General features: G+C 41.2%; 4 protein-coding genes across 5 annotated transcripts in view; 3 read left to right on the forward strand and 1 right to left on the reverse strand.

Moving 5' to 3' along the window:
* Nucleotides 1-103: 103 nt before the first annotated feature.
* bxdc2 (brix domain containing 2) lies at nucleotides 104-2635 on the forward strand. Its single transcript, XM_030084155.1, has 10 exons — nucleotides 104-283; nucleotides 582-693; nucleotides 779-822; nucleotides 907-977; nucleotides 1065-1114; nucleotides 1204-1277; nucleotides 1480-1530; nucleotides 1700-1801; nucleotides 1894-2022; nucleotides 2111-2635. The coding sequence occupies exons 1-10, from the start codon at nucleotides 146-148 to the stop codon at nucleotides 2351-2353; spliced, it is 1014 nt and encodes a 337-aa protein (XP_029940015.1). The 5' UTR covers nucleotides 104-145; the 3' UTR covers nucleotides 2354-2635.
* Nucleotides 2544-5323, reverse strand: rad1 (RAD1 homolog (S. pombe)). Of its 2 annotated transcripts, none has more exons than XM_030084157.1 (7): nucleotides 5161-5323; nucleotides 4246-4447; nucleotides 4046-4154; nucleotides 3784-3941; nucleotides 3601-3701; nucleotides 3353-3451; nucleotides 2544-3164 (listed from the first exon to the last, which is right to left on the reverse strand). In XM_030084157.1, the coding sequence occupies exons 2-7, from the start codon at nucleotides 4438-4440 to the stop codon at nucleotides 2987-2989; spliced, it is 840 nt and encodes a 279-aa protein (XP_029940017.1). In that variant the 5' UTR covers nucleotides 4441-4447; nucleotides 5161-5323; the 3' UTR covers nucleotides 2544-2986. The 2 variants fall into 2 exon arrangements, with proteins under 2 accessions (XP_029940017.1, XP_029940016.1); XM_030084156.1 differs by having other exon boundaries at nucleotides 4984-5322.
* c21h18orf32 (chromosome 21 C18orf32 homolog) lies at nucleotides 5222-7109 on the forward strand. The gene is made up of 3 exons (XM_030084158.1): nucleotides 5222-5361; nucleotides 6161-6376; nucleotides 6755-7109. Exons 2-3 carry the CDS (start codon nucleotides 6197-6199, stop codon nucleotides 6818-6820), a joined length of 246 nt encoding a protein of 81 aa, XP_029940018.1. The 5' UTR covers nucleotides 5222-5361; nucleotides 6161-6196; the 3' UTR covers nucleotides 6821-7109.
* A 1143-nt stretch (nucleotides 7110-8252) lies between these two features.
* dym (dymeclin) overlaps nucleotides 8253-27455 on the forward strand; it is a 49976-nt gene continuing 30773 nt past the window's right edge. The window contains exons 1-10 of the mRNA XM_030084150.1: nucleotides 8253-8472; nucleotides 10422-10628; nucleotides 11761-11813; nucleotides 12021-12114; nucleotides 13412-13548; nucleotides 14439-14511; nucleotides 16457-16582; nucleotides 17695-17834; nucleotides 25797-25982; nucleotides 26088-26266. Coding sequence (XP_029940010.1) covers nucleotides 10489-10628; nucleotides 11761-11813; nucleotides 12021-12114; nucleotides 13412-13548; nucleotides 14439-14511; nucleotides 16457-16582; nucleotides 17695-17834; nucleotides 25797-25982; nucleotides 26088-26266 — 1128 coding nt within the window. The 5' untranslated portion in view covers nucleotides 8253-8472; nucleotides 10422-10488. The remainder of the gene's footprint in view (nucleotides 8473-10421; nucleotides 10629-11760; nucleotides 11814-12020; nucleotides 12115-13411; nucleotides 13549-14438; nucleotides 14512-16456; nucleotides 16583-17694; nucleotides 17835-25796; nucleotides 25983-26087; nucleotides 26267-27455) is intronic.

The raw sequence follows: 27455 nt of genomic DNA on the forward strand, positions 1-27455 counted from the left end.
TCTGTTTCGACTGAAAATGCCTTAGCTAATTTTGGTTTTCAATGCAGTGTTTACAAAGATTATAATACCTCTTCCTCTCCACCAGGGGGCGTCTACTCAACGTGGCTTCCATGATCGCGCGAGATTTGCCTCACGCGTATCAAGCATGGCGGCATACAAGAGAAAACGTGGACTTTCTGGTCTCGCTGATAAAAAAGCTAAAAAGGTGAAATTTGTCGCGGATGGAGATGAAGAAGAGCAGGACGAGAACAATGAAATCACGGTTGTGCCCCCTGTGTCTATGGTAGGAGCTCCAGATTCTTACAAACCAGGCAATTAACCTAATTTGCCGACTTGCTAGCATCTGCGCACCAAAACATTGGACTGTTAAGTGATCGTTTGCATGCGAACAAATCTGCTACAACAACTAAACTTGATTAAGTATATGCTATCACCGGAAAGTATTAACTCCTGAGATAAAATGCAATCGGCTGCATTTTTCGGCACAGTGATAATAAAGATCGGATGAATGAGCATGAAATGCCCATATGCCTACATGAGCGTCTTTCTATCTGTTCAATGATTTCAAATCTGCGGAACAGGGAAAGTGGACCAACAAGGAAAGAGTTCTCATATTCTCATCGAGAGGGATCAACTTCAGGACCAGACATCTGATGCAGGATCTGAGGACCATGATGCCTCATTCTAAAGCAGGTCAGTGCGGTGCAGCTCACACTCACTATAAGTAAGTTGTAATTTCCTGATGTGCAGAGACAATAATCACATTTCTGCTCTACAGATACGAAAATGGACAGAAAAGACAAGCTGCTTGTCATTAATGAGGTGAGTTTTTGCTTGAAAATTTGCGCTCATTTCACTTGAAATTTCTACTTTTTGGCTGCTTCTCTGAAACCAGTTCTTTCACAGGTGTGCGAAATAAAGAACTGCAACAAATGCCTGTTTTTTGAAGCAAAGAAAAAGCAAGATCTCTACATGTGGTACGCACTTGATCTTTTTACATTTTTTGAACGTAAGCATGTTTATTATTGAAGAGCCAAGTAACATAAATTCGTCTTAATTTTCAGGATATCGAACAGCCCCCATGGACCTTCTGCAAAGTTTCTAGTCCAGAACAGTAAGTGATTTCTCTCCTGCTTGCCTGAAGTGCAACAAATATCTTGACAGTGTGTGATTATAAAGTCTGCATGATCGTGACCTTTACAGTTCACACACTGGCTGAACTCAAAATGACTGGAAACTGCCTCAAGGGGTCGAGGCCTCTGCTGTCATTCGATCCTGTAAGTACGACCACTCAAAATTTGACAACGCTCACCAGATCTATTTTGTATTTGGGTGTCACTGTTGAACTGGACATACAGCCTAAAATACATAATCTTGCTTACTTTGTAATCTGGCATTATGATAATCTCCAGTATTGTTTGACAGTTCATGACAGCCGCTCTCTGAAGGGTGTTGACCAATCTTGTTTTTCCTTCACAGAAATTTGACAGTGAGCCCCACTATGCTTTGCTGAAAGAGCTCTTCATCCAGGTGACATTTCAGTGTATTTGATCAGAGATGATTGTTTCCAATAATGCTGAATATCTGTGTCTATTTGCTACAAATCCATTCTGTATGAAATATCATAGGTAATCGGTGTGTACTTGGCAAGCTTTTCTGTCTTTTTCTGTATAATAAATACTCTTTTATATTTCTCCAGACATTCTCCACCCCTCGCTACCACCCAAAGAGTCAGCCGTTTGTGGACCATGTCCTCACATTCACAATTGCAGACAACAGGATATGGTTTAGAAACTACCAGGTAAAGTTTTACAACATTTTGTCATTTTTTTTTTTTTTTAGACTTAACTTTTTTTTAATCACTATTTCTCTGTTCTTTCTTCACACATTCAGATCATTGAAGAAGATGCATCTCTTGTCGAGGTTGGGCCTCGCTTCGTCCTCAACCTCATCAAGATCTTTCAGGGGAGTTTCGGAGGGCCCACACTCTACGAAAACCCAAACTTCAAGTCTCCTAACATGGTAACGTGGGGCGCGTGCTGCTCATCGCATGTCATTCATTTGGTAGATTCTACATTTCTGACTCGAGTGATTTGTCTCCTCATCCCAGCACCGGCGCACGCTCCGACTGGCAACGGCAGCCAAAGTGCGCGAAAAGCAGATGGTGAAGGATATTCACAAGGTGAAGAGGAAGGAAGCGAAGGAGGATCTGACCAAGGACGTGACCGCCGACGTCTTCCTGACGCCGGCCGAGGAGAAGCCCGTTCACATTCAGACAGAAGCGCCGCCGCCGAAGCCGGTGAAGAAGAACAAACACAAAGCTTTCAAAAGACAACGGATGCAAAGGAAGTGAACAGTCTGGAGGACGCCGAGTGGAGCGATCGTCCTGCTGAGTTTGAGCTTCAGCTGAACATCATGAGCTTTGTTCAGATTGATGCTAAACCATCATGTATGTAACAGTTTCACAGAAAACTGGACTCATGAAAATGTCTGTTGCCAGAACACAACTGTATGTATAGTCACTGATGTTCACAGTAAACATTATGTGCCCATCTTTTTTTTTTTTAATAACATAAATTGTTTATTGAGTTCAAGTGAAAATAAAACAGTTCAAACTTGTTATGAACAAGACCACGAATCTGGTTTGTCTGCCAACATACACACTGGACATAGTTAGAATTCTAAGTGTCGGGGACAATACAGAGTCGCTGACCATCCTGAGTGAGTTAAATGTGACAATAACTACACAGTTTCAAATGCAGAACTTAGAAGATCCCAACACGGTAACTGGGTTCCAGAAAAATGAGTGGTTCATTGATGTCCATGTGTAGCAAACAAATGGAACTTTCCCACACTAGTTTGACTGTCCATCCCTCTCACGTCTGAACCACCCAGTGTCTGCCAGATGTTGCAGCACTCCGTCAAAGCCTCTGACCAAGCGCTGAAGTGACAAGACCTATTTAAAGTCACATTTTGTGGGCTGGGATCAATCCTCTTCCACGTCTTCGTCCGGACAACAATAAAATTCCACAAAGCAGATCTGTCCGTCGTCATTCCTGATGAGGTACTGCAGGGAGAGGAAACCCCGGCTGTTCGTCCTCACCGACACTTTGCAGGACAAGGCCAGGGCTTTAGTGGACGGCTTCAGCAAGGACATCTTGTATCTGTCAAACAGAACAACGAACCTTGAGGGAAACATTACCCTATATCCTAATATTCAAGAATAAATACAGAACAAAGACTACAATTACAGATATTAATCTGAAGGATTCCTGTCTGATTCGTGTCACACTATGTCATTTATTGCCTTATGATGTTGGTAATCCACTCTTCTTTCAGTGACTCTGCTCACCTGTTGGTTTGCGTCTTCGTGCACTTGAACAGCTCCATCATGTCCGAGTCTTTGGAATAATCGTAATGGGCATTTCCAGAGTTCCCGAATGTGGACAACCTGAACAGTAAAACAAATCAACAAACAATGAAATTTAATCTTGTGTTTAACAATCTTTGTTAAAACACAAAACACAGCTATTACAACTTTAAATCATGCTAATGTGGAACAACAGTCACACAACACATCGTAAAGTTTTGACAACACACCTGAAGTAAGGCTGGTTGGGCGACATGGTGAACTGAAGCACTTCACTGGTCATGTCCAGTTCAGAGAAAGCTTCCTTCAGGTTCTCTGACTGCAGGATTATCTTAAAATGGAGACATGAGTGAGTTGCTGCACCTCTATAATTCATCAGTAGACTGTTCATCTCATGCAGCAGTGAAATAAACCTTGTTCGTGACGTCACTGCTGCAGAATTCAAAGTCGATTGTTTCTTCCGGTTCTTCAGTGTTAATCTTGCAAACTGTGACTACGCCCCCCTCCTCCAGGAACAGTGTCAGAGGGTAGCCGTAGCCTTTGTAACAGATCCGTAATGCTGTTGATACTCCTGAAATATCACATGAAAGCGATACGTATGTGAGATAGATGTGTCGTGACAGCACAATTGTCTGGTTTTAAATTCTGATCATCATTTAACTCATGTTTTTGTACCTGGTGCTGTGCTTCCTCCAAAGATGTTGAGACAGTCGAGCAACACGGTGAGATTGACCTGAAAACCCACCACATCTTCTTTTATGGTGAATTCCTGAAAAACCTCAACCTGGAATAAAAGTAGAACAGCTTTGAAGTGAAATCTAAATGAACACTCTCCATGTGTAAACTAATCTAAATGACAGAAGGGTTGAACAAACCTGGATGAAGGCATTGGCTTGCAGACATTTGGAGTCCTCCACAGTGACTTTCAGACCGTTTGGCGTGGCTGTGAAGACGGCATGGTCTTTGAAAGCGATGGCTTTCAGTATATTGGAGATATTGCGGGCATTATCCAAACTGGCCATGAAAACATACTGCTCATCTTCGATCTGGGACTGAGTGGACAGCGGCATTCTGCAACTGGGGAAAAATAAAACACAAGTAGATTTTACAAGAAATTATGTCTAAGCACCGAAGTACAAGGAGAAAGAAGCTGGGATCTCATGCATCAGTGCCCCTAAACTGCAAATGCATGAGTGGGAGATGTGTGGATAACAAATGTTTGATATGGCAAACGCTGTTTGAATAATGTTTTGATTTCTTTCTTTAAATATAAAGAATGCTGTAGCTACTGGCATGTAGAAAGTAAATAATTAACTTAGATCAGATATTATAGAGGAATAAAAAGGGAAAGAGATTAATTATTTGGAGCAATAGTCAATAAAACCAATAATCAGATTCACTATGAGGAACTCTAAATTCTAATTTCCAGAAGGTCTTTGAACTTATCACATAAAGCTTCCACTACTAGATCAAAGTTATAAATCTCATTACAGCTACTCGAAGACAATACATAGCTAACAAAATAAAACTGTTTGGTTGTATCCAAGACATTATGTTGATATTTAAGGGAAGAGATTCAAAGACAGAAAGACACTAAAATAAAACATACTCACAGCAAACAGTTTGGTAAGCTAGGCTACACTACACTGACGAACGATCACGGATTAAGACTACGTAAATGCACAAAATACGGGTGAATTCACAGGCAGGTTTTTACATTATAAAATATAACACTTGTCAATGTTTTGACGCATTTCGCTATGTACTATAAATTTAACTTCGATGCTCACGAAATTCAGGCTTTCGTGTGATTGTTTTGAAGTAAGGCGCCCGGCGATTAGCGGAGTATCCACTTCCGCTTTCTTCTTCTTCTACGGACACAAATGAGCGAGGCTGTCACATTCCAGAGACTTCTGAAATCCTCCTGAAAACAGCCGATATCTTCTCTGACGTTTCAGGCTAAGCGCTTCGGCGGGGATCATTGTACGCAGGTAAAGATGTCCACACCGTAGAAAACAAAAGAGCGCTTGTTATTCTGCCGGGCGGTGACTATTTTTCACGTTAGCACCAAGCTAAGGCTAAAAGTTAGCATGAGGGAACAGGGGGATGGCGTTGCTGCTGAAGTGTTTGGCGAATCATTAACTAATATAAACGATAAACAACTCTCAGTGGCGTAGTAGATATTCGCACTGAAGAGAGACCCTTAAACAGACTGTAAAGTGCTGTAAAGATTTGTTCACTCCCTCCACGAAACACGGTGCTAGCCCGTGTTAGCGTTAGCTCTGTTGACAAGTGAGTCGTGATGTGATGTAATGCTTCCCCCCCTCATTGTCGTCACCGCTTGTAGTGTCTGTTCTCACAAACAGCTTCTTTTTAATACACTTGTCACAAGTACTAAGAATTCTGTCCAATATGCTCTTTTACGGAAATGCTGTAAGACTCGTATGATTTATGTAGTTTGAGCAATTTGCTCCATCTGCCGATTGCGCTGCGCCAATAATCGATAATAATAGATTATAGATCACACCCATCATCCTAAAGAGCCTGACATACACACTCATGAAACTAGAGATATAATCTGCTTCAATACTATTTTGCTACAACCAGCAATAATCTACAATAATGTAATCAACCACTTTGAAGTAGTTTTAAAACTCCTGAGCACAGCAGGACTTTTTCATCAAAATTCAATCTACAGCTTATATGATGATCAACTCTGTAACGACTGAGATCAATTTCCTTTCCTCTGTATTTTGATGTTGATCTGTCTTTCTTTTCTGATTGTTTCAGGTTTTCCCTATTGCACTGCCTGCCTCAGCCACAACCATGGTGTGCATTCCCTGCATTGTGATTCCTGTCCTTTTGTGGGTCTACAAGAGGTTCCTGGAGCCTTTCATCTATCCCCTCATTTCACCCATTATTAATACATTCTGGACCAAGAAGGCAGTCCAGGAAACTGGCACAGTGGATCAAAATGTTAGTGAAAAGAGTAATGGGATTCATAAGGTGAGTTGATTCAGAATGAAAAATGTGTTGAGTGCAGTTTGTTTACCACTGTTGTCCTTTTTTCCCACGGTGTATAATTAGAGAAAAAATGTGATCAAATTTTATTCTTTGTAATCATAATCCAATCATTGCTTTGCACATTATGAACACAAAAATCTAAATGATACAATTAAAAAAGAAAGCATGTAAACTTGTGGATTACAGAGCATTTCTGTTATATGTCTGTGTTTTATAATGCAATAATGAAGTTTTTAGTTTTAGTAGTGTTAACCTTTAACTTAATAATAATAACTATTTGTTATATAAAAAAGAGTTCCCATACAGGTATTATTTTTCATCTGTTCCACATATCTTTCAAATTCTCTCTTTGTCTTTCAGCCTGGAAGCAACGGCGAGGTCATTGCCAATGGGTCGACTATAGCAGGGGATAAGAAGACCGACTGATAGCTCAGAATGTTAATCATGCAACAATGTAAATATTCTATTAATATAAAACAGAGAAAGTATAAATTAATTTATCAGTTTTATTCAAATTAAATTAATTTTGCAGCTGTTTAATTCATTGGATGATGTTTTTTAAAAAAATTTTCTTCTATATGTGTATTGATTTCTTCATTAGTCATACACAGATGTATTTACCTCCTGTATTAAATACACTGTCCCAATGAAATAGGTTTTGTACGTAAAACTAAAATTTAATGAGTGGATGAGGGAATAAAACAATGTTCAGTAAAGAGGATGTCTGCTTATTGCTCTCAGACTAGTTGTACTTTAGTATTCATTATTAAATCTATAACATTTTATCCTTGAAGCAAATGATTTGTGATGAGAAAATAACAGAAAAGTGTTTTGAAGCAAAGTTGTTGTTTTTTTTTTTTTTTTTTGTAGAATTTCCTGAAAGTGACAGAAAAATTGTTGGCCAAATATCTTGAGACCACTATAGTGTAGAGAGATTGAACATTGTTACAGCAGTAAATTCAAATTGTCATTACTTCCTACTTAAAATACTGCATTATGGAGTATCATTTAAGTCCAGAAAAAAGTTTTATATTACTCTGTAATATAAATACAAGGCATTAAATTACTAAGGAGGACTGGCATGGTTGTTTTACAATAGGAATTTTGCATTTTTGCTATTAGAAGCACTGAAAGAGGAGTACAGAAACTGAGTCTGAGGAATGGTATTATAGATGTTAACACATTTTGTACAAAGTAATCTGTGGAACATGTACTACTTTTATTAGCTTGGTCATCTTTTTAGTTCACTGGGTTCTTAACTTATAAAGATTTTCTCAAAGTGAAATTGAACATAAGTAAATTGCATGAGGGTCTGTTGTTATTTTATATTTCATTTTTATTGGTAAATGTATGTTGAAAGATCAACTTAAACAGTATAAACATGGTGGCACTAAGGGTATTTAAGGGCTTGAGACCAATATTGTGAGGGTGTTATTTAGTATCTGTATGCAACATGTAGAGTATTAGTTTCAATACCATAAATACCCGTGGGCAACATATTGGCCAAAAGTTGCTATTTGCATATTGAAAGGTCTTAAGTTTTTTTCTTAAGATTTTTTTTTTGCAAAAGTTGTTCTGGACAAAATCAAGTCTCGCTGAAAAAGTTCTAAAAAACTGTAGAGATCCATCAACTTTGGTGTACATTTAACAAAATAAATACAACAATTAATTAAAAGAATACAACAGTTTTAAACAAGTACACTCCGTGATTAAAATGACAAGACACATGCTTGGTGCATTTTGAGCTTAGAATAAATTTGATTTATGTTCATCTTTATATTTAACTGATTAGAAAATCAGACGCGTTCTCCATTTCCTGTTTGTTACGTCACTCAACGTAAAGGACGCCTGTGTGTCGTCATCACGCAAGGGGTGGCGACGTGGAAAACATGGAGGACATGAGTATGTAGAGTAAACTTAACTGTCAAATATACTCCATTGTTTTGCGTGCTTTCTTTTCCAAGTCAAGGTTTATAAACTAATTGGACCAAACCTCGGATTTCTACGAGTAATAGTCGTCTCCTCGCGGCTCTGTTAGCCGGAAGAGCTACGGAAACTGCGAGAGGCATTTATGACAGGTAAGCCGAGTCGTCAGCTGATTTGAGACTGAATGTTAGCTGCTCTGTGGAGGGTGGTTAGTGAAGACCAGCAAACAGATACATCTTCTGAAACAGCAGCTCACCCTAACAGCGGCTTTATTCTCATTTCAAGCCGGACCTTGAGGTTGTGGCGGGATAAATTGCTGCGATATTGACCATTTCCTGGAGACCAGTCTAAGCTAGCTAACGCAGAAACACGTTGATTCACTCTTGATGTACATGCACACGCGTTAATGCTGGAGACGGATATGGTTACATATGCATGGAATCAGACACATTCAGGGCCACGAAAGCCTGTTTACAAGTGGAAAAGAGTTATTTTTTTATTGGAGCTCATTGCTGCTTTATGGTGCTGCTGTATGCCAAAGGTGTGTCATTTGAAGAGAACAATACACACGTCCTGGTTCATGATGTGTCATCCTGTTGAGGATCTGAGGCTGTTAAAAATGTTTGTCTTCACTCTGTATTCAAATACAGAGGTGCAAAGTTGCTATATATAGATGCTGTATTACTGCTTCCTTATGTAAAACACCTACATTTACTAGTGACAATACAGTAATTGCCTACCTTTCAGTTGCGTTCAGTTCCATAGCTTTATGTTTTTGAAACTTGTTTATTGCTTTATTTCTAATTTTAGTTGTTTTTCAGAGGAACTAATTATTTTTGCATTACTGTGTGCCAAGGTCATTGTTTATTGTACAAGTTCTGTGTCAATTTATAAGGTTGCAGGATAATAGAGCTGTGAAAAAATATCAAACTTGCAATATATCACAATACTCAATTGCCCAATATAGTCCAAATGTCATAGCTCTTTGATTACTTATGTAAAATAACAATTAATGATAACTATGATTTAAACACACTTGAATACTGTATGACTTCCCGAACCTCCGCTCCAGTGCACTCAGGGAGCGAAATCCCTCTTGTTTAAGTTACTGTGTGAGTTAGTTGTACCTATTGCTGTTGATCAAGCTTCAGGCAAAACAGAATAACAGTTAGTCTGAGATGTTTTCAATCAAATAGTTTTTACTCATTTTGCCTCTGAATGACCAATATCATCTGATGTATGTATACTGCAGCTTTTGTTATCTCTATTTTTACTTTTTATGTTTGCAATATAGAATATCGAAATGTTACTGTAACCCAAGAATCATGATGCATATCATAGTTTGAGGTCTTTGCCAATACACACCTCTGCAGGATAGATTCCCCCATCTCTTTCTGTCCTCTCAGGTGTCCTTGAGCAAGACACTGAACCCCAAGTTAATCCCAATGCACAGCTGAATGCCTTGCATGGCAGCTGTGGCCATTGTGTGTCATTATGTGTGTGATTTTAGTTTCCGTCCCCATGAATAGGGCAATAACCCAAGAAAGGCAATTGTACTGACACAGATGTAACTTGAGGGAACAAACAAGAGAGGAAGACTTATCCCCAGAGTTGTTGTTGACAGGGGGCACAAATGATCCAGAAAACACTGGTGATGGAAAAGATTTAGAGCAAAAACACCTTGCTTGTACATGGTCCTGTTTTATAACAGTTTTTGTTGGCTCAAAAAACAGAATCATCTGCTAGTGACGTCCTTCCTGAGACATAGAGGGCACTTCACAGTATTCCTCGAAGATTGTGTATTCATTTGTGACCTCGTCTCCAATGAAAAATTCAATTTTGTGATTTATGGACAGAAAGAGCCAAGAGCACAGCAGTTTAAGGCCTTATAGATCGAGAGGTCATGATATGAGTCCCTAACTTCGATCTAGTAGTTCAGCACTAAAACCAAGATAATAATCACTATGATTTAACTCGATCTTTTATAACTCAGTTTTCACTAGTGTCACGTAAAGTAAAAGCTTTTCATATTGACACCTTAATCATGTACACAGGCAGTGTGTAGTATAGTGGTTCATTCCTGTGTTTTGTTTGACCCCAGGATCCAGCATATGCCCTCTTAAGAAGCAGAGAAGAGTGGTGACTCTGGCTGAGTGGAGCCAGTAAAGATGGGCGCCAACACCAGCCAGGTCAGCGAGCTGTCTGATAACCCCAGCCTGAAAGCCTTGGTGGGTACCGAGTCCATATCCGAGAACGACCCTTTCTGGAACCAGCTCATCTCCTTCACCTTCATCAGTCCCACAAGCAGGTAAATGAACAGTGTTTCAGTTTAATATAAACAGGATGATCTACAGATCTATTTGAAGAGTTTTGATTTCACTTTGCTCTGTTTCGTGACATGGTTGTTTTTTTTTTAGGATAGATAAATAACAGAGACGGTGTCTTTGGCCAGCTCCTGTCTTGTCACAACTTTTACACTGGTTGCCCTTCTGGACGCAACCCTCCAGTGGCATTCAGGGGCAAATGGGAATCAAACCGCAGCCCTCAAGCCACAGATGTTTTTTTACTATAACGTCTAGGCCACAACTCACAAAATCTTTATTTCTTTACTCTTAAAAAGCGACAGTGAGCTGAAAGAAAGCCAATCCTGCATACATTTTGTCAAACAAAGCCCACAAATGTTTTTCAAGAAATATTGATTGTCTCTCCATCTGTTACCTCACCCCAACCAGAACTTTAGAAAGCATCCACCTCTGAGTCTGGTTTTGCAGCTTTCTTCTTGTTAAAAGGGAGTGTTTCCTTTCCACCGTCCATTGTTGGAGTTTCCTCTGTAAATATGCTTTGAAATGACTATTTTGTGTTTATCGCTATAGAACTCCAATTGAAGTAAAGTGTCAGTAATATCCTATGAAAAATCTAATAGAGAACTTTTTTATTTTTAATATATATACGTTTTCATTGTTCCTGACAGTATTTGTAATTGTCATTTACTTTAATCAAGCTAAGCAGCAGCATGTCCACTAACTTATTCATTTAAACCTCACATTCAATTTGAGTCTCATCGTTCTTTGTCCTTCGATATGAAGGGACGTATTGTTAGAATGCAGTTTATCACCAGGAGCCAAAATGCTGTACATGGCATTCTGAAGACATGATGAAACATCCAGTTAGTCAGAATCAGCCCACTTAATGTTGAGTATGCTGACACAGCTCACACAGAGGTGAATTAGGAGACAGGAGACGGATGCCTCAGAAACACAGCTGTAGTTCATTCCAACTGCACAAAACATACAGGCTGGATTAACAGTATCAATACTATTTCATTGTGTTTCTGTTTTGTGGCGTGACAGCAGAGAGCAGCAATCCCCTTTTGTTTTACCGTGTGTATGTTCAAGTGGTCTTCTTTTCCCTCATTCAACTTTTGTTTTTCTTGTTAACAGCGGAGACTCGAAGCTGCTGGAAGAAGCGGTTATTCCTCTCGCCAAGGCCCTCAGTATGTTGGCTAATCTCTAAATATGTCTGTTTTTAATAATGGAACAATACTGACTTGCCCCACAGAATGGCAATTTCTTCAGAGTAGCAAAGTTCTGTTTTAACATACGGGTTATTTTGTGTTGTCTGCACTACCAAACAGTCATATTTTAACTTTTGTGGATTAAATATTGTCTCCACTTTTTTTTCTTTTTTTTTTTTTTTTAAGTTGAAAACAATCCCAGGTCCGGGAACTTCGGCGCTCTCGTGAGAGTTTTCCTGGGAAGAACCAAAGAGCTGAAAATCTCAACAGAATGCCAAGAGTGAGTGTGTGAATGTCGGGGGGGGGGAAGATAATGAACTGTGTTATTAATGATAGGCCGGCTGACTGCTTGCAGGCAGCGAATCCCTGTGCTTCTTTAGAAGGAATGACACTAACGTTGCAACTTTCCCATGAGAAAACCAGTGAGGTATATAACCGTCCACATATGTGGTGATGCTGTTCAGTCGCTGCCAAGCTCCTTTTTCCGTGGGGACTGATTCTGTCCAAGTGACCGAGTGCTTCAGGAGGGAGCTCCTTATAGGCCTTAACGGCTCAACGTAAACACATTTGTATCTATCTACACCCATCTGTTTTCCTTACATTGCATAACAAGATGGGTTTTCTTTTTGCTGTAATTTACATACACAGTTTGTCAATTACTTTGACTTCAGTGGTTGTGAAACATTTTGGCTTCCGCTGCATGGTTTAAGATGTTTTTTTTTTTGCTCCCTGTCTTCAGTCAATATGCAGTATTTTGTGTAGTGTGAGGGTCTGCTGTCTTGTAGGGAAATCTCATTTTGTTGCTCCTCATCCAGTTTAAAGCACCGTAGAATCCATAAGCAAAAACCTTTTTCAATCTGTGCATATAGACGTTGAATAGGTAGGATCCAGAACATTCAGAAGCGTCTCTTCAAGGTGAGGACCACCATTTGACCGGACTCTAATGTTATCCAGCTTGCTCTCCTGGTTCTGCTCAGTCAGTGACCATCTGTTGGAGATAATCATTTTGCCGTGATAACTTGGTGCTTCTTTAGTTACCACGAGGAAATGAAGCTGCTCTTTTCCAATAAGGTCACGGTCTGGGTGGGGTATGTTGTTCTGCTTTCTCAGGCAGATTTGTTAACAAACAACTAAAGACAAGGTACTCAGAGTTCTTTGTTTTTGCCAAGAAACAGGCTGAATGTGAGTCAGGAAGAGTTGGCAGTTGTTGGGCAGGCTTTTACTTTTCCCAGGCATGGCTCCGCTGTATGGATCGCATTAGCTGCTTCTCAAGATGATATCAGCGACCTCAACAAGCCTGACTGCCTGCAAATGTCCCTGTCTTTAACGCGCAGCTATACCTGACGAGCATCTGGTTTTCTCAGTCCACATAATGTATGCAGTTAATGGTGGAGATTAAAGAGCTGTTATGTAGTTTTAAGCAAAACACTTGTTCGCGGTAATGTCGGTACCATTGGCATAAAGCCACAGTGAAAAGCTCAACAAGCAGGCACTTCATGTCTTTTGTCTCCGCCACAGCCGTGTGTCTGACCTTGAACGGGATGCTTTTTTTTTTTTGTTCCGTTTCTCCTCCGCAGTCAGCTGTTTATCTGGCAGGCCCACAATGCACTGTTCATGATCCGCTGCCTGCTCAAGGTGTTTATCAGGGAGATGAGTGAAGAGGAGCTGCAGCTGCAGTTCTCCTACCAGGAGAGGGCGCCAGGCTTCTGTGGAGGTGAGCGGCTCTCACTGGTCTGTTTGGAAAGTCCAGGACATGCAGAAGATCAACAGCTGATTCTGAGGGAAGAGCTGTTGTTGTTGTTGTTTGCATGTTGTTTCATTAAGCATTATTTTTTATGTGTTTAGTCATTTTAATGTTTCAATAAATCAATGTCTGTACTAAATCACATGCAAAAAGAAGGAAAAATAGTAGTTATGAGTGGGTTTTTGTGTTTTTTCCATTTGCATTACTTTTTATTCATGGCTGTATGTGCAGTTTTAATTTTTTGTGGGTGAAAATAACAAGGTAAAGATAAACTACTACTTTAAAAGCTTAATAAATTAAAAACGAGAATATCCTGAAACCATAATCACGTTTTATTTGCAGATGAAACTTTCAATTCATTTCTCTTTTTTTTTTCGTTTTTGAACCCTCTTTATATTATAGTCATTTCAGTTTGCCTCAAATGCAGCTTCAACTCCCGAGAAATATCATTTGCAACATGAAGGGCTCTGGCTCGAGGTGATTTATTGCATTATCATAACAAAGATCCCTCATATGAAAGCTTTCTAAACTACAGATACAGTAGATTTACTTGAATTTAATCCGAGTTTTAAATTGGCATGCATTTTTAAATGCGGGCATCGATTGGGCCCAAAGTCACATTGTCTTTATTATCATTGTTATTTTTATTTTTCATTTTTTTCTAGTAACCATTAGAAATGCAGGTGGCAGTGATGCCGACACGTCATACAAGTCAACCATCTTCCTCTGTGCTGTACCCCTTGTGGTTGGGAGGGATGTGGGGATTTGAGAGGATGGTTTTGTGCAGTGGGAGACGGGGAGGGCAGAGACACCGCTGCCACACGCGTCTCGTGTAATAACTCTCTGAACCCCTTGTGTAGAAACAAGAAGCGAAGACCTCCTCGAGGAGCTCTTGTCCAACCTCGTTCACCTGATTGTCGAAGTGCCCCTGCTGTAAGTGCCTCCTGTGTTTGTGTATGAATATGGATGAATGTGTGTGTGTGTGTGTGCGTGTGTGAGGAGGAGGTCGAATCAAAACACCCCGCTGGTTTTTTGCACACACTAAAAAGGTCAGGCATGCTCGAGTGATTCTGATACACTGTAAAAAGATATTTTCCTTCCTAATGTGATCGGCGATCGTTCTTTTCCCCTCTTATTCTCACTCAGTTGTTTGAGATGTTTTCTTTTACTGGATGTTTTTTTTTTTCCCTTCTGTTGTTTATATACCCAGGATGTTAGTCATTGAGCAGCTAATGAAAAGCAGTTCATGAAAAGTTCGTACATGTAGCTTTTTGCGTGCCTTTTGCGCCTCTTGATTCACTAAACCAAGAAAAGACGAAATCCATCACGGAGCATGCCGGACTGACACGCTCAGAGTCCGCGGCCGTCAACATGACGGCCTGGAAGGGATGCAACTGTAAATACTGAGAAGACAGGGAACATTTGGGTATTGAAGAGAAATGGCTCTAAATGGAAGTTTTGGAATTGGAGCGCAGGGAGCATAACGTTTGAAAAATGGTATGAGCCTTCACTCCCAAAGGGCGCCGTGCACGCTCTGAATTAATGGGCGAATATTTCCGTGTGTTTACTTATCAGCGGGTGAATTATTTGGCTGACAGGCTGTCAGGGAGAGATGTGTAAAGACACAGTATATGCAGTACTTCTCTGTATAGAGAGTCTCCTCGGCACTTTGCACAGGCTTGTTAAAAGTGTCAAAACAAGTTCACAGACACATGACTGACGTTCGCCGTTCCCGCCAACACTTTTTATCTGTAGTCTGTCATTCTGTACATTCTCCTCTCACTGTCTCCCAGTCACTTTCCCTCCACGCTTCTTCTGTCATCTCCGGACATCAAACCCTTCTCGTGTGAATGCGCTCGGCATTTTGACATCGTTCATTGTTCTGAGCCTAAAGACTTTCCCTGTTTTTCTTCCCTTCACCACTTTGTGGCCAATTTCCTTTGTACGTGCTGGTTTGGATGTAAATCTTACCTCTTTTGTTTTTTTTGTTTTTTTCCTTTTATTTGGAATAGCTTCCCCAACTTCCACCCATACCCTTGAGCTCTGTGTTCCTGTTCACTAGTGTAGGGCTTAAAATGAAATGATCATGTTGATCACTTTATGGAATTTTCTTGTACATGGTTAAAAAATAATTTTTCATACTGTTGTGTAATGGCAGTGTATGATTTTCAGGTGAGCAATTACTGATAGCATGCATTTCGAAGGAAGAAGCAAATATTTTTGAAACTGTTCAGTTTAAATGATGATCCCTCGGCCCTGTAAGGCTTGTTCTCCGACTTTTTTTTTACAGTGTGTACCACCTGAGGAAAGCTTCAGCTGTCCAGGCGGTTCACAAAGGAGACATGTTTATTTCTAATGTGACGATTATTCATTGACGATTTTCGGAAAGCCACAATAAGGGCCAGCCTTGTAACAGGCACTTGAATCATCCTGTCAAGGTGCAGAATGTCTTTATCCGCTGAACACTCGGCAAACAAAAGCATTAAGAATAACAGCTGTTTTATAATCCTTTTACATAGTCACACAGTCGGGTTATGAAGCCATCCGTTTCCAAAAAAAGTCTTCTTATCAAGGTCGCAGAAATTTCAAGTATGCGCAAGCTCAATGAACTTGGCCGATATCAAGGCCAAAAATACTCTTATTTTAAATTTGAATTTCCTATTTTACATAAGTTATTATTACTTCTTTATAATGTCTTCAAATTGATTTAATTTTTAAAAATATTCAAGGCTTTCTGCTGATTACCACTAGAGGGCGTTTCCACGCCACTTTCTTCATGTCTACCACAGGTTGACAATCAGTGCTTGTCATGAAAATATACTTCAGCAACAGCTGTAAATTAACAGACGTTAACTGTGTGTGTTGTGTGTTTGTGCAGTGACATCACCTACAGCATCCTGTTCGAAGCCGTCACCACCCTGCTGGTCTTCTTCTCCTATCAGCTCTTCAACAAGGACATCCTGCGAGACGGCCTCATCTACCAGCACATCATGAAGGGTCGATGGTACGATTCACGTCTTGTTCACGCAAAGGGAAAATGTCAAGTGATCAGCTGATCAGCGGCCGAGCTCACAAGCCTGGAGGAGAGATCTCCGACACAGACGCAGGTTTTGTGCTCAGAATAGAAATTCTGCCCACCTGCCGGCAGACACACCTGCGCGTACGTGTCCATGCTTCGCTTTTAGATGACTTCATGAAGACATTAGTGTGATTACCAGCCTGTGAATAGGCATAACTACAAGGTGCAAAGGCTGAGTTAGCAGGGGAGCCAGCCGAGCATCGCCTTTCTCTCTGCAGTGATTCAAGCCGGGTTTTGTTTTTGCGTGGATTGGATTTTTATTTTCCGTGTTGATTTGTTAGTTTGTTTTGATGTTTTTATGGGTAAACCAAAGGCAGATTTCAACATGGTAGATGATGAAGGAGTTTATATTGTACGATTCATGTTTCATCCATGCAGATTAAGCAAAGCTTTCAAACACTTCTCAGTGAAAGTTGACAACAGCAGCTCAATTAAATCATCTTACTTTGAACATTTTGCAACTAAGCTTGTTAATGAGTCATAATCTATCTTTCCGTGTTCAGCGCATGCCGGCATAAATGTTAAAATGTGAAACAGCTTCACACAATTGTATTCCTAACAAAGAAAACCTCTGGGAAGGAGCACAGTGATGGTAGCCTTCACCCCTATTCTGATGAAAACCTTATGGTTCAGCACACAAGGGACATGTTACAGAAGATGCAGCTCTGTGGCACTGACTAAAGAACTCCGATAAAGCTGAGGCTGCAGCTCCATACTGCAGATTCTCCATCTGCATTCAGCACGGTTGCAGAATTGGCCAGATGTGTTTTTCTCACAGTCCCTCGGCGAAGCACTGAAGGCAAACAAAGGAACATGGCGTTGACTGCGGCTCCTCATTGGCAGTAGACTCCCGGCCATTTGTAACGGTGAAGAAATCCTATAATACAGTGAAATGAAATACTTTCCAATAAACTCAGTGATAGATCTATATTAACGTCATCATTCCCAATAATATTGCACCGATGAGTGTTTCCAGCTTGCTTTTCAAAAGTCTTTGCTTCTTTTTATTTGTTTTTTTTTGTTTTGTTTTTTTGCAGTTTGTGTTTAACCAGTCGACTTGTGAAGACCCTGCTCTACAACTTCATCCGGCAGGAGAAGTGTCCTCCTCCCGCAACCCACATTTTTGAGTCCAAAGCTGAAGGTGGCTTGCTTTATGGCCTGGCGTCCGGGGTGGCAAGTAAGTACGAGTCCACACAGTCACAGTTCACACACACAAAAAAACCCCCAAAACACCAAAAACTCACACGACTAAGCAATTGCACTGTTGCAGTGTACTGAATTTCGGATGCCTTTATGCTTCTTTGTGACCTGTGATTTTTACAAAGAAGCATCTATTAATGTTACTTAAACTGCATTTTGTAGCTTCAGCGCTGTGTATGATTGGTGTTCCGTGTATCGAAGTACTGGCTTTCCCTCTCAGCTTGTTTCACTGAAAGGATTTTTACTTGAAAATGTCAAGTATTTTGTGAAAAATCAGAAAAAAACAAGAACATGAACTGTATATTGTGTAGGAGTCATGAACGTTCTCACTTGTCTCAGTAATCTTGTGGCCAGTTTCTGCTCATTATTGTCATTATGGCCCCTCGTGCACGATGCGGTGGCGTCACAACAGCCCACAGCTGAAGTGGTGTATTAAATATCATCAGACTATCAGAGTTGAAGAGTTGGAGTTTGACAATAACAGACTTTTTTTTTGCTGTTTTGGTTCTTTTTTTTCTTTTTTTTTGTCTTTGGAGCCAAAAAGTGAGACAAATATGATTAATCTGATAAATAAAAGTGCGAGCCTTGAAAACAGTCATGGACGTCTGCATGAAAATGATGAGTCAGAAATGAATAGAGTGTGATGCGGGTAAAGTTCAGCGTGTTTGTTTGTTTGAGTGTGAGAATAGGGCTGGGCTTCCCCCCCTCAGATAAATGCTCGGTTGTTGGTGGCAGATCCCTATCAGAGAGCCATCACCGTTTCAGCCCAGCCTGTCTGTCTGTGGCCACTGATCGGCCCGATGAGTTATGGTGCCCTGTCCTGTTCCGTAATCCCCTAGAGCCTGTCTGTCTGCAGCCGCCTCCCTTATACACACACGCGCAAGCCAACAAAGACACAAGCTCTCTTATACTCTGAGCTCAGAAACAACACTTGTTTTCTTTCTCTGTCTCTCTGTCTCGTACGCTCGCTGGCACTTGGGATTGACAGAATACACAACGAAAGGGTGGCGCTCTGCGGTAGTGACAAACCTCAGACATGTCTTGAACCTCACAGCGAGGGCCTGGACAATATCGATCCTGTTAGGATATTGTGACAGCAGACAAAGCATCAGCTTGAATTTTGGTAATACATAAGCCGCTGCCTTTTATAGGATCGTAAAACCAGTTTTGACATTTACATCATGAAACTTCCGAAGAATACAAGACCGCTCTGTCTGTCGTTTGTCTTTGTCCGCCTGCTCATCACTGCTCATCATAACCACAAAGTCCTCCATTGTGAAAACCTGCCCAGTCTTCAGTGCCAGTAGCTAAGTCTGCAACAGTTTGATGTCTTTAACTTGTCACTTTTTCAAACACTTTGCAGTCTCTGTACAGTAATTTCAGCAATATTGTGATACCTGTCATGTGATATTCCTGTGTGGAGGAAGGGAAAGGTGAAAGCCTCCGGACGTGACTGTCGGCACCGAACGACAGGAGATTGTATTTGATAGCTGCTGAACAAAGTTCACTGAAAACCTCACAAGTACATTTTAATGTGCAGCCGTCAGAGAGAAAATGGCAAGTCATCGTCAAACTGCTATGAAAAAAAGGTTTTAAGGCATTTAATGGAAAATATCATGAAGAGATGCAAATATTAAGTACATTGAATTATCATGAGAAATTGTGGAAACCAATGTTTTTTAGTCTTAACATTCTTATGACTGAAATCGTATTCAGGCTGATTTGATTTATGCAGTAAGTGAGTACTTCTGCTCATTTTCCCAGATAAATTTAACTTTCAGTCCCTGGCAGTCGTTCAGTGTTACCGTGCTACTAGAGGGTGACACACTGGCCATTCTCGTCTGGGACGAGACGGATTTTCTGCGGAAATCCTCTGGTGGCCGACATAATGACTAGTATATAGACACAAAACTCTCTTTTTCTGAATCTGTCTTCATAATCATCAAGGAGTTACGCTTTTGATGAAAATCCTGTCAGCAGCGACAGGTTTGTAATAAAATTGTTAAGAACTGTCATATTTTTCTCTTGTTTCATGATTTGATTCAGACTTTAATATATCTATCCACACTTCTGCCATTAATAGATTTCCCACATTTTTAAAAATGTCCCATTCTGTGCTGCAGTAGTGCGGACAAGTGCTGCAATATAAATGGACAGATACTCTTGAAACATGCAGCACACACCTTTAAAAGTCTTCATTCAGACTTTGTTCCGGGGTCAAGTGGTAAAAAAGAAAAAGTAAATCATGCAATTTCCAGTGAAGTAGCTTCTAATTAGAACTTGCAAATGCATTCTTTATTAATGCTCAGAACTAGACAAGACATGACATATCTTTCGTTTTGCAATTAGGAAATGACATTTCCTGGTGCCAGTGGCATTTAACATCACTCATGCATTGTGGGTTGAGTTAGATCTTTCCCAGAACCAAGCGCTGGTCATCAGCACCGCGGAGCAGATCTTGATGTCCTTTGCCGTTTTAATGTCTGAGGGGTTGGACGTCTCCTCCTGATCTGCAGTCACGCAGGCTGCTGTCTGAGCCCGAGCAAGTGTCTGCATGGGGATTATCAAGCAGACTGGCTCCTCTCCTCTTCTGCACTTTTAATCTCGCTCCGTTTTGATCATGCCAGATGAACAGTAAAGTGATCCAAAAAAAAAAAAAAAAAAGAAAAAGAAGAAGAACTTATCACACTTCATCTTTAATGCCTGTGTGTGAAGTCATTATAGTAAGTGCACACTTACCAGAAAATGTATTTGCAGTTCTTACTGGGAACTGCTGTCAGTGGGGCATTAGTAGCAAGTGATTTGTTTTAGTGATAGAATTTTATTATGATTATAGTTATTGTCACACAAAAAAAACTCTGTGGAATGTTCTCGTATGTTGCATGGTTTTGTGTTAGAATAAGCGTTTCGAACTGAGTTTGGATTGAAGCATTTTCTATTAGTTGTTTTTTCCTTTTTGCTTACTTGAGTTTATCAGCAGAATATGTTTATTTATCGTCGGTACAGCCTGTTTCCTCACATGCATTTTTGGTTAATCATTGCAGCTTTGGAAATTGTGTGTGCGTGTGTGTGTGTGTATGTGTGTTTGGCTCCCTTAAGCCCCGACGTTGTATTTCATTCACTGTTATGCAAGTAAATAACTTAGTAGCACATTGTGTCTGTCTCTGCTCACCAGCCGTCCACAGCTCTGTCTGCACTGAGGCACAAGCTCTCAACAGCCACATCCTTTCCAAACCCAGTTTTCTTCTTGACTCTTTCAAGTCTGTACAGGCTCCCGAGGTGAGCACGTGTTGAGACGATAGCTGACACACGATGCAGAACACGTAAGATATAACTAATGAACCAATTTTCACAGTGAGTTACATTCATTCTGATTGAGTGTTGTGTATACTTTGAGCTACGCGTCTTGTCTAAAAATATGGTTTGAAAGGCTGCAACAGGAAAAAATAACATTCTCTACATAATTTGGTACACACCATTATAATCACAGTGCAGAATAAGAGCATCTACAATATTGAGGTGGGCTTTTTCTGACAGGCAGCATTGATTTTTTTTTTTTCCAGTAAGTACATGCTAAGTCTGGTAAACTACTAATCATTTCATAAAAACACATTTTTAGAGTCTTATGAAAATGTAATGAAATCATAAGAGAAACTTAAAAGCAAATCCGTGAGAGTTACAAGCTTTAAGATCCAGCATTTAAGAGTCTTTATTGTCAGTGTATCCCAACAGCTGCTCACACGAACGTCTAAAATTGTGGAAAAGTTCAGGAAGTGTGGGATTCAAATAAAAATGACCAGTTGGTGTGAGAAAGAGCATGAGAGTCGGGTGGGCGGCGCAGTGTGTTTTCAGGCTCTGCTTGAGGCAGGGGGCTTTAATTTAAGGAAGCCATTATTTTCCCACAATACACGACTTGTCTGCCGATGATGATGAGGCTGATAGGTGTGTCACCAGAATACGAGTATGACGCGAGAAAAGCTCATCAAGATTATTTTATCCACACTCGGATTTCGAAACCTACTTAGTGTTGGGTTTGACGAGAGAAATGAGTTTTGTGCGAGCAGCGGCGGCGTCTCTCATGTTGGCGGTCGTTATGTAAGACTACAATGAGGACGTCATAGCCTTCTGTCCTGAAGCTAAACTCTTGTGAAGCGTCAACAGCTCATTCTCCCTCGCAAAAACTTGTAATTTGGTCTGTTTTTGTGCACAGGGAAAGGATTTTCTTAGACGTCTGGGAGCCTAAATTGTGAAGATTTGCAGATAATGAAGAGTTCTCAGGGAGGAAATAATCAACTGTTTGGTTGTTGTTGTGGAAACAGTCACAGCGTGTGTGAAGTGAGACTTTCTGGGTGCAGATGTTGTTGCGTGTCTCACAGTAGGATGCCTTCAGTGCCCCAAAGCGAACAAAACTCCAGAATGTGATTTCTGGCGTGCCAGCCTCCCCGTGTCGGTGTGTGACCTTCTCTTTTCCTCACTTTCCCCTTCCTCCACTTTGTGTCCTCCTCCTCTTTTTCCACCGGGCAGCCGGCCAGGGCCGGAGCAGCCTAAGCAGCGTAGCATTATTGGGTTTATGTGGTGCGGAGGCAGACAGGCAGAGGGAAACCGGCCAAACGGATAACAAACAGCGCCCGCTAAGGTAAAATAGCGCTCTGTGAATGCGTGTGTGCGAGAGAGTGCAGGAAATGTGGCTGCCAGATCGGGCTCCCTGACACCGCCGGGCCAGTCACTGTGGTGCCAGTGATGAGATGAACAGGGCTCCGTCACAACTTGGCCGCCCTCTCACTGGATCTTGTTTTCTCTCACACTCGCGGCTGTTCTGGCCAGTTGAAAGAAATACGATTATCGTGTGTGTGGATTCAGGAGACAGACTGACCGACCAATGCAAATTATGTAATTCCTCTCTTGAGGATTGGCGTTTTTTATGTTGTGAAAGCACTTTGTTGATGTCCTTTCACCCAGATATAAACAAATTCTTTCCTCAAACACACTAGAGTTGCATACACAAATGTTAGAGTAGCTCTTTACAGGCCATTAGTGAATTTAGAGGCAAACTAACATCCAAACATAAAGGGAAAGCAGGGAGAGAAAGTGCTTGAAAAGCTTTTTTCACTGGCGCAGTATTGTTTAAAATCTTAATTAGTTTCACTCTCACATGATTTCTATCAGCTATAAACTGTTGCTTTGTTCTTTCTCCTGTCTCACTGGAACAAAACAGAGGTGGGGTTAATAAAGACCAAATGCTTTGTGGCTTAAGTTGAGATTTCATGTGTTTATTCAGGTTTGTGACATTAGCTTCACTGTATCGTAATGGGCCTTCTTCACAGCAGCACTGATTTTAACATAAGACCAAGTGAGTAGAGTAATGGATTACTTCAGCATAAAAATGTAGAAAAAAAAATCTTCACATTGATGGTGGAAGTAATTGAGTACAAGCAGACATTTCCTCAGCTGTGTTAAACATAACTGCTTGTACACATTTTCTCAATGGCCTCAATGTTTCGACTTTCTTTCTCTTCTTTTTTCAAACACAAGAGTTTGTTTAACAGTTTTGACACGGCTGCTATAAGCAGAAGGTCGCCCATCACGTTCCCGCAGACTACACGAAGCGTGATTGTTTCAAAGCGATGTCGTCTTGTTTGCTTGACTTTCTGATTCAGTGAATCAATTAAACTGGCGTTACAGAGAAATGGAGACATAACATCACTTTTCCCAGTGCATCAAAGAGGAATTATATCAATTCAGCTGCAGACGTGTGCGGCTCCTTCCCGGCTCGTCCTCTAGATGGCAACAGATGTACTTGGCTTGTCGTCAGATTCAGTAGCTGGAGCGTGTGTGGACCTCCAGCACTCACACACAGCCCCTCAGCAGAGCCCCGGCCCTGCATTCTGTCTGGCTAGACGTGGAGGAGCCACGGACTGCCGTCTGTGTACCCTGCCGCTCATGTCTCTCGTGCTTCTGGCGATGTCTGAAAGCAAACGCACTTCAGTGGGTCTGTAAGAGATTCTCTCACCCCGCCCCTCCCCAATCCACACACGCACACACACACACACACACACACACACACGCAACAACAACAACACCAGCCCCGGTCCAGTTGGCCTGTAGTTCCAGTTTCTCTTTGTTCTCTGGCGCCGTCTATGTTGTTTCAAATTTCAGGTGCTGCACACCATTGTGTGTTAACTCCGTTCTGCCCTCTCTGGCCTTGATTACATCAGTCTGACCGCACACACTCGCCGTGCAATTCATTCCCCAGCGAAGTGTAAATCAGTATATGGCTTGAAGAGCCGTCAGTTATGAGAATACTTTAATGCCTGCTATGAAAAGGTCGACACAGATAACCAAACTGCTCATCTTGGCTGAATCCTGCTCAGATTACCCTCCCTGCAGTTCTCAGTCTTCAAGTCCAACCCAGAGAGGTGTACTTAGCACAGACAAGTGGCTATAATTGATATTCTTATAATAAGAAGGTATCACATGACAACCTGAAAGGAGTAACTTGCAACAGGTCTCCTCGTCTTTACAAGGGTTTAAAGAGAGATTGTGCTCATTGTTCGGCTGAATCGCCGGGTGCTTCACTGCTTCTCCGCTCCAACTGAAAGCTGTCTGGTGAAGAAGCGAGAAAAGTGCCTCTTGTACAGTACCTGCTTATGAAAAGCAGACACAGTTAATAGCTGCGTAAAGAACAAAACAGAGCTTTCAGCAGCTAAAGAGTCAGAGATTTCCCTCACTGGATGGCATAATCTAAAAAAACATAAAGACCGGGTTTCCTCTCAACAGTTAACATCAGTTTTGCATTTTTTAGATAAAGACCAACATGACTTTATATTAACTATGTTTCTTTGTAAGTGCTAGGTATGTAAATAGGCATGTGTTTGGAAACAAGATAAAAATATTCACTTCATGGTGATGCAGTGGTACCAAAAGCTGCTAGCAGAACCTTTACAGAGCAAACATTTCCACACAGTATTTTTACTTTAAGGTGTTTTTTTTTACTGTAAAAACAATAAAGAAACCTGCATTAAAAGATTCCTTTGCTTTCAGTTTATTCACACATGATATTGACAATATACGATACACACTACAGGTGCTGAAAGGGGCTCTGTTAGCATGCAGCCGGTAGAACCCAGTCTTCTCCCACCTCCATATGTTAATACCCTTTGTGCATTGTGGCTGCAATTTATCCTTCTGCTTTTATATACAAAATCTCCACTATCAGATCCTGTAGGCTGACTTTAAACCCCTCTGAAAATGGCACGTCTGCATAAGCTGCAAGTCTTTCTGCTCATGTACTTGCATAAATTTAATCCCAGTTGTCTTAATGCGTGAGCCTATGAGTGATTTGCGCTGTATCTCTTTCCCTCTGTATATGTTCTCATTGATCCGACATCAAATGGCCTGTGAACTGAGTTGTATCTGGTAATTTTCATTGATCTCCAAAGTGATCCTCGCCGCCATTTCTCGCCTTTTTTTATTTGGATTTCACACTCAGTTGATGCAGTCCACTCTGAGGATGATCTTTCTGGCTTTGCATGTGCGCCTTTTTGAAAATCCACTCTTCTGTGGTGCTGTGATGGGTCAATCTTTTTTTCTTTCTTTTTTTTTTTCCTATTCTGTCTACCAGAGCACATTTTTCTCCACAAACTGTAGATGCCTGCTCTTTCTTTGACACCTTTAACACCCACTTCCATGGCAATTTAAATAGCATACAAATCCTCCGTCGGTGGCCTTTGCAGATTATCCAGAAATGTAATTTATCACAGCTGTGATGAAGAAAGTCCACCTTCAGCTTGTCCAGCCACTTTTTTTTGTATTCATTGGTGGAGTGTTTTTGACGTGTGCGAGCTAGTTTGATTTAAAATGTTGAATTGATAGCAAGGCTTTTCTGTATGTTTCTATGGCGTTATTTCTGTGTACTACTGGAGTTTTCGTCTCGCTGCAGGTGGCCTGTGGAGTGTCTTCACATTGGGTGGGGCTGGCAGTAAAGCGGGGACAGACCAGGATCACAACCCCTTACCATTGTCCAATCAGAGCCTTCTGTTACTGCTGGTTCTGGCCAATCTGACAGATGGACCCGACTGGCCCAACCCCTACCGCCAGGCCATCACTTGCTTCAGAAACACACAAGGTAATATCTGATCGTTTGTTTGATTTATTCCGCGATGCCAGATTACCGGAGGACGGCGAAGAAACGCGACGTTCATCCTCATGATCTCCATCCTTGCCCGTGCAGACACATCATCGCTGCCTGTGGAGCAACCTCACACCTTCCAGATCAATTTCAACAGCCTCTATACAGCTCTGTGTGAGCAGCAGCGCTCCGACCAGGCTACGCTACTGCTGTACACCCTGCTTCACCAGAACGCCAACATGAGGACGTACATGCTGTCAAGAACTGACATGGACAATCTGGTGGGTGCGACGGGAATGAGGACTCTCGGGTTTCATTATTCTGGCCTGACATTTTTATTTTTTATTTTTTTCCTGCAGAGTGGAAGCAAAAAAAAAAAAAAAAAAAAAGAATTGTGCTATGAATCAGTCCATGTGTGACTGGGTAATGCTTAATAAAACACATTATGCAGTGCTTCCATACACACTTGGGTATGGCCATGAAATTGTTTCATCTAGGACCAATGCCATGGCTCAGTAAACAGGCAAGATGTATGCAGTAGCAGCTGGTGCTTCTCTGTCCATGTGGGACAGTGCCAGTTATTCCTTATAGCAGAGCGAATGTACCGGGGCATTTAGTGAATGAAATCAATCTTAAACTCGGCGTGTCAGCTGGAATCACGCACAGGAATGGTAGACATCCGCAAACGAGGCTCCCTCGCACACCTCTGGCTTATTGGATCGGACGTGGAGGCGCGGAGAGCAGCTCGCCCTAAGTGCAGGAGCACCCCTCGATAAATTTATGACGACTTCCAAACATGTGCTGGGCACATCATCGTGTACATTCACTTTAAATTCTCCACCTAACCTTTCTGCGTTGCTCCCTATTTATAGCATCAATAAAACACCATCATTAACAGATCTAGATTGAGCTTATTAAGTGGGGGGGGGGGGGGGCTTTTAATGAGTCTAGCCACTTTCTCTGCTGAACAATAAAGCAGCGCTACACGACAGCGTAATGAGCTAACCCCGCCACTGTGTATATCCATTTCTCACCATGCTAGCTACTAAGTACCTTCACTTTGATATTATGTGTCTCGGAGGCAAATCGTTTGGAAACTGTTGTCATTAGCAGATCACTTTTGCCATCTGTTATATTTATTGCTGTCTCTCGCCAAAATAATGCATTTCGAATTCAAATCTGAATAATTTATGGATCGTTTTCTTTCGTGCGGCACTGTTTGGAAGTGCCAGCTCGCTTAGGTCCGTGATTACATCAAAAAAAATGTTTTTAAAATGTATTTTATAGAAGTAATCAAGAGGAAAATCTCAACACTAACAATTAGCCGCAGCACGTCCACCAACGTGTCTTCTGGGCTTTGCAGTGATGAGTCAGGACCCTGAGGAAGCTCCTCCATAGTTCCAAACATCTTCTTTAGTTACTTATTAAACAAACTTTTGCCATAATTATGAAGGATAAATCCATTCTGTG

The sequence above is a fragment of the Salarias fasciatus genome, assembly GCF_902148845.1.
Source record: "Salarias fasciatus chromosome 7 unlocalized genomic scaffold, fSalaFa1.1 super_scaffold_4, whole genome shotgun sequence".
In the NCBI taxonomy this organism is placed as follows: domain Eukaryota; kingdom Metazoa; phylum Chordata; class Actinopteri; order Blenniiformes; family Blenniidae; genus Salarias; species Salarias fasciatus.